This window comes from Chrysochloris asiatica, unplaced genomic scaffold (assembly GCF_000296735.1).
Source record: "Chrysochloris asiatica unplaced genomic scaffold, ChrAsi1.0 scaffold00181, whole genome shotgun sequence".
Taxonomy (NCBI): Eukaryota; Metazoa; Chordata; class Mammalia; order Afrosoricida; family Chrysochloridae; genus Chrysochloris; species Chrysochloris asiatica.
Genome location: NW_006408699.1, coordinates 5,596,951 through 5,603,881, shown reverse-complemented (window position 1 = coordinate 5,603,881; position 6,931 = coordinate 5,596,951). Strand labels below are relative to the sequence as shown.

The 6,931-nt window shown below is 39.8% G+C and overlaps 1 protein-coding gene across 1 annotated transcript in view; it reads right to left on the bottom strand.

Annotated features, from left to right (window-relative positions):
* ACVR1 (activin A receptor, type I) overlaps positions 1–5,930 on the bottom strand; it is an 80,894-nt gene extending 74,964 nt beyond the window's left edge. The window contains exon 1 of the mRNA XM_006872035.1: positions 5,864–5,930. Within this exon, the coding sequence (XP_006872097.1) occupies positions 5,864–5,930 (67 nt within the window). The remainder of the gene's footprint in view (positions 1–5,863) is intronic.
* Positions 5,931–6,931: the final 1,001 nt, after the last annotated feature.

Genomic DNA, 6,931 nt, shown 5'->3' with positions numbered 1-6,931 from the left:
ATCCAGCTTGAACCTCTGGAAGTTCTCTGTCAATGTATGATTGTAGCCGTTTCTGTATTACCTTTAGCAAAACTTTACTCGCTTGAGATATCATGGGTAGTATAAATACCAGAAGGGTCACCCATGGTGGACAGGTTTCAGATGAGCTTCCAGACGAAGACAAGGTTTCCAAAGAGTAGCTGGCTGGTAAGTCTGATTTGCTGATCTTGTGGTTCAAACTGAACTTGAGGTCTAGAGCTTAACCTATGGCGCCACACCAGGACTCAAAACGTCCTAGTACTGGTGATATATTTCATAGTTAGAGAAGTCCAATCTGTTTCCATTTTAGCTCAAAATACCTCGTTTTAGTACCCACCTTCACTGCAGCATTTAGAGGTCATGACTCTTAACACTGCTCTATAAATGCATTTTTCTCCCCTTCTTTCCCTACCTCTCCTCCATTCTCTGTAGTACATCTCTGCACCTTTCTCTCTTAAACTTTTTTTTCCCCTATCTATTCTTCGTTGTTTTTAAGTGCCATCAAGTCAGTTCTGACCCAAAGTGATCCTGTACAGGGTCTCCAAGAGCTTGAACCACTGACCTTTCAGTTCAAATTGACTTTGCAGTCATGCAGAGTTAATACAGTGCATGTATTTAGAGAACAGAACTTTTCACTCTTCATTCTAAAACATCTCTTAGAGTTTTAAATAATGACACTATTGTTTAGCAATTAAAAACAGAGGGAGGGGAATCTTAACAACTAGTCTGTTGTAAATATCTCCAGACATTGCCAAATATCCCCGAGTGGGTAAAATCACTCTTACTTGAGAACCACTGCTAACTCCTCACATCTTCCCAGCTTTAATATAACGCTCTGGTAGTGTAGTGGTTATGAATCGGGCTGCTAACCTCAGGGCCAGAAGTTTGAAACTGTTCTGTGGGAGAAAGATGAGGTTTTCTTCTCCCATAAAGATTTACAGTCTCGGAAACCCTGTACAGGGTCACTATGAGTCAGAACGGACTGCACGGCACATTACCACCACCACCATTTCTTCTTAATAGTTCTTAAAGCTAAGATCTTCCCCTTTTTCTAGTTAAAATGCCCCCTATTCCTTTAAAATGGTCACATAGGATCCATACCCTCCTAAAGCCCCCTGACTTGAACTGCCGTAACTGCTGTGTAATGGAATGTTAGTAGCAACAGACCAGTGGGCTTCAAGAAGTTTGTGGATATGTGGAATTGAAAGACAATACAATTTTTTCACAAACTTTATGAAGCTTCCTCACACAACTGGAGTAGAATCTGATTCTTGACAACTGAATTGGTCTGTACCTGTGCTGTCTACAGAAAAATAAAGCGAGCTACATTGTTGTTACTGTTAAGTGCCGTCAAGTTGGAGCCGACCCATAGCAACCCTGTGTGTAGTTTCCGAGGAGTAGCTGGTAAATTTGAACTGCCAACCCTGCAGATGAAACCAATCTTGTGGGCCCAGTGCTTTTCCCACAACAGCACACCAAGACTCCAGTGCTGTCCAACCGAAAACTAAAGTGAGCTACATTATGTACTGCTAAATTGTCAGGGATAAATGCGTGGGGCAGGATGCAATAGATATTTGAAATCCAGTGTATATATGACACTGTGGTGTTGTTGTTGTTAGGTGCCATCAAGTCAGTTCCCACTCAGTGTAACCTGATACACAACAGAACAAAACACTGCCTGGCCCTGCATGAATCTCACCACGGTTGTTTTATTATTGCTTTTCTCTGAGCACACTGTTGCTTCCACTGTGTCAGTCAATCTCCTTGGGGGAGGAGGGCTCTTTTACCAAGTCTGATGTCCTTCTCCAAGGACAGGTCTCTGCTGACAACATGTCTAAAACACATGAGACAAAGTCTTGCCATTCTTGCTTCTAAGAAACATTCTGGCGGACACTTCTTCCAAGAGAGATTTGTTTGTTCTTATGGCAGGGTACTTTCAATATTCTTTGTCAGCATCATAATTCAAGTGCACCAATTCTTTCACAGTTTTCCATATTCTTTGTCTAACTTACACACGCATATGAGGCAATTAAAAATACCATGGCTTGGGTCAGGCACACCTTAGCCCTCAAACTGATTATCTTTGGTTTTGGGCACTTTAAGAAGTCTGTTGCAACAGATTTGTCCAATACAGTACATCACTGTTCTTGCAATGCTCTCTAAATTCATGTGTGATATACTAAAGGATGGAGCCTTGGGGTAAAGCTATAGGATAAGCACTGGGCTAACCATGAGACCAGTGGTCCAAACTCACCAGCTGCTCCTCGGAAACCCTATAAAGTGTTACTATGTTACTATGCGTTGGAGCCAACTTGGTACAACAGCATACTAAAGGTCATATTTGGTTCTCATGGACTTGTTTTTATTTTATCTCCAACGTGAACTTGCACATGAGCAATTGATGCAGGTTAAACAGCTGACCCCAAGCCTTGTTTTGGCTGTGATATTAATGCTTCTCTGCTATCTCTTCACACAGATGTAATCAATTTGATATCTCTGTATTCCATCTGGTGAGGTCCATGTAGACAGTTGCCATTTATGTTGCTGAAAAGCAGCATTTGCAATGAATAATTTGTTGGTCTTTCAAAATTCCATCATGCCATCTCCAGCATCCTATCTACTGACAAAGGCATATTTTCCTACTGATCCTTCTTTGTTTCCAACTTTCATTTTCCAATCAACAATAATTATCAATGTATCTTGACTGCAATGTATGATCAATTTCAGACTGAGTAAGCAGTAACATTCTTCAATTACATCATCACTGGCTTTAATGGATGGTTGTGAATTTGAATAATAATGATATTAATTGGTCTTCTCTGAAGGCATATGTGTATTATCCTATTACAGAAAGGATTGCACTTCAAGATATAGTGAAACTGATACCATTCCTCTTCAATTTGTCAATCCCAGAAGAGTAAACCATATAACCAACAGATTCAAAATGGTCAATACCAGTACATTTCAGTTCACTAATGCCTAGGATATCGATCTTTATACACTCCACTTAATTATTGACAACTTAGATTTATCTGAGGTTTATACTTCATACAGCGTGTCTTGGTGTAGCGCTGTGGGTTAATGCGTTACACTGCAAAGTCAATTTGAAGCTCAAGGTCGGCAGTTCTAGCTCACCAGTCACTCCTTGGAAACCTTATGCAGGCTCGCTATGGGTCAGAACCGACTCAACGATGCTTAACAACAACAACAAATACTTAATACATTCCAGGTTCCAATTATTAATGGAAATTTGCTACAATTTCTCTTCATTTTGAATAGTGCCCAACAGCAAATGAAGGTCCTGAAAGCTTTGTTCCATGTAGCGCTTCCCCACTTGTATTCTGATTGCCTTCAACCTGAAGGGCTTATCTTACAGCACTGTATCTAACTTTGTTCCACTGGTATTCCTAAAGTTGGCAGTGGGTAATCTTTCAGAAGTAGTCAGCCGTTCCTTCTTCCTAGTAAATCTGGAAGCTCCGCTGAAACCTATCCACCACAGGTGAACCTGCTGGTGTTTTAAATAATTGTGACATAGCTTCCAGAATCACTGCATGGTGAAAGGATACAACCCTGGTGCACACCTTTCCTAATTTTAAACCATTCAATATTCCCTTTTTCTGTTCAAATGACTGCCTACAAGCACATGAGAACAATTAAGTGTTCCGGAATACTTATTCTCCACAATGTTGTCCATAGTTTGTCATGATCCACATAGTCGGAAGCCTTTGTGCAGTTAATGAAGCACAGGTAAAAATGTTTCTGGTATACTCTGCTTTCAGTGAAGATCCATCTGATGCCAAAAAGACTATCCCTTGTTCTCTATCTTTCGTTGAATCTGGCTTGAACCTCTAGCAGTTCTCTGTCAATACTGTTGCAACCATTTTAAAATTATCTCTAGGAAAATTTTACTTGCATATAATATTAACGATACTGTTGGATTATTTTTGCATTCTGTTGGGTCATATATCTTCAAAACGGGCACAAATATGGATTTCTCTCTTCAAGCCAGTTGGACAGGTAGCTGTCTTCTAAATTTCTTAGCACAAATGATTGAGTGCCTCCAGTACTGCATCAGTTTGTTGGAAGACTTCACTCAGTTACTAGAGCCTTGTTCTTTACAATGCCTTCAGTGAACATTGGATTTCTTCCTTCAGTATCAATGGCTCTTGATCATATGCTTCCTGTTGAATTGACTGAACATCAACCATTTCTTTTTGCTATAGTGACTCTGTATATTACTTTCATCTTCTTTTGATACTTTCTGCATCATTCAGTATTTTGCCCATAGAATCCAGCAAGTTGAGACTTAAATTTTTCTTTAGTTCTTTCAACTTGAGAAATGCTAAGTGTGTTCTTCCCTTTTGGTTTTCTAACTCCAAAAAAAATTGGCACATTTAATTATAATACTTGACATTGTCTTCTCAAGCTGCCCTTTGAAATTTTATTTATACATACATATTGACATAGATGTTGTTAAGTGCCGTCGAGTTCTTTCTAACTCATAACGTCCCCTTACAGGGTTTCCAAGGCTGTAAATCTTTGTAGGAGCAGAAAGCCTCATCTTGCTCCCAAGGAACTGCTAGTAGTTTCGAACTGCTGACCACGAGATTAGCAACCAGACTCATAACCACTATGCTACCAGAGCTCCTTGCTTATCCTAACAGGAAGGGAAAATTACCCATAGTCCAGTTTAAAATTTGATTCTTGTGACTTATATCTTATTGTGGAATGTTTGCTCCTAGACCCTAGTTTATATTCTTTGAGTTGAAGATGCTGTTCTACAGACTCATGTCTAACTCCCTTAAAATGTACTTCATTTTTAATATATAATTTTACTGTTGATTACAGAATATTCTCTGTATTTCCCATTGTATTTATCTCAGCTATGGCATTATCTATATATATATATTTCAAATTGTAATATACTGTACCTTTCCTAGATAAAGAATTTCACTTCAAAATAGTCAAGGGGCTTTGCAGTTATTGTTGTTGTTGTTAGGTGCCATCGAGTCGGTACCAACTCATAGCCACCCTATCTATGTACAACAGAATGAAACACTGCCCGATCCTGGGCCAACCTCACAATTGTTGCCACAATTGAACCCACTGATGCTGTCACTTTGCCAATCCATCTCACTGGAGGGTCTTCCTCTTTTTCTCTGACCCTCCACCTTACCAAACATGATATTCTTCTCCAGCGGTTGGTCCCTCATGACAATATGTCCTAAGTATGAGTGACAAAGTTTGGCCATCCTGGCTTCCCAAGAACACTCTGGCTGCACTTCTTCCAACACAGATCTGTTGGTTCTTTTGGCAGCCCACGGCACTTTCAATATTCTTCTCCAACACCATAACTCAAAAGCATCAATTCTTCTACAGTCTTCCTTGCCATCAAGCCCACCCAGCTTCATGCCAAGGGGCAATAAACATTAAAAAAAAAAAAAAGGCAATCCCCTTTCTTTTGAGTTGATTTTGACTCATAGCAACCTAGAAGACAAAGTATGAGGGGACTTTAAAAAATTTGTGGAAAAATTCTACTATATTTCAATTCTATATTTCTATGAACTTTCTGAAGTTTCCTCATACAACTGGTGTCAATAGTTTTCCAAGGCCACACAGAAGCAGACTGCACACCTTAACCCTGTGGAGTAACTAATGGATTTGCACTGCCAATCTCTCAATTAGCAGTCAGTTACTAACCCAGTGCACCAACAGTACTCGTTCAAAGAGCATCACCAAATATTACCTATAAAGAGGGGGTATTGAATATGACCGATTTGGCTTACAGAAAGCCAAGCAGTACACAATGTATTTATACTTCACCAAGTAGCTGTGAGTCACTTACCTTCCATGCTAGGGTAAGGGAACGCAATCATTATTAGCACAGGAAGAATCATCACTCCATTTACCATTGTACAACTGTGGAGGGAAAAGAAAAGATTTTAGTAAAACAAAATATTTTAACTGCAGGATGACAAATTAAGCACACCGCAATCTTCAAATTCCTATTCAACATCCTTCCTACAATTCCCCTCATATATATTATACCTTAATTCTTTGAACATAGACTTTTCACATGGATCTAAGCAAAGTTATCTTAATGACAAGTTAGGTGCACCTCCTCTTGGTGTCCATGTTAAGGCTACTGTGAGTGTATTCCCTTATAAAGAACAGGAAATGAAAACAGTATCAGATATAAGGTTAAGAATCTCCACAGGATTTTACTCTGACCTTCATCCTACCCTATCAAATACAAAATTGGTACTAACTAAAAATGCTGACAAGTGTGAATAGATTGCTTTAATATGATGTTAAAGGTTAAGTATCCAAGTAATTCAAATAATATATATTTACTACATTGATTAAACCTTTAACATAACTGGGGTGGTGGTGGTGATGTGCCATGGAGTCGCTTCTAACTCATACGACCCTGTACAGGGTTTCCGAGTCTGTAAATCTTTACAGGAGCAGAAAGCCTCATCTTTCTCCCACAGAACAGTTGGTAGTTTTGAATTGCTGACCTTGAGGTTAGCAACCTGACTCATAACCACTACTCTACCAGAGCTCTTTATAATTGGGGGGCAAGGGGGTTATGTGTCATGGAGTTAGTTCCGACTCATAGCGACCCTGTACGGGGTTTCTGAGGCTGTAAATCTTTACGGGAGCAGAAAACCTCACCTTTCTCCCGCAGAACAGCTGGTAGTTACGAACTGCTGGCCTTGCGGTTCGCAGCCCGATTCGTAACCACTACGCTACCAGAGCTCCTTATAATTGGGGGTAGAGCTACCTATATCATTATACCCGCCCCACTACCATCAAGTCAATTCTGACTCATAACATTCCTGTACAGGATTTTCAGGCTGTAAATCTTTATGGGAACAGAAAGTCTCATCTTTCTCCCTATGAGTGGTCT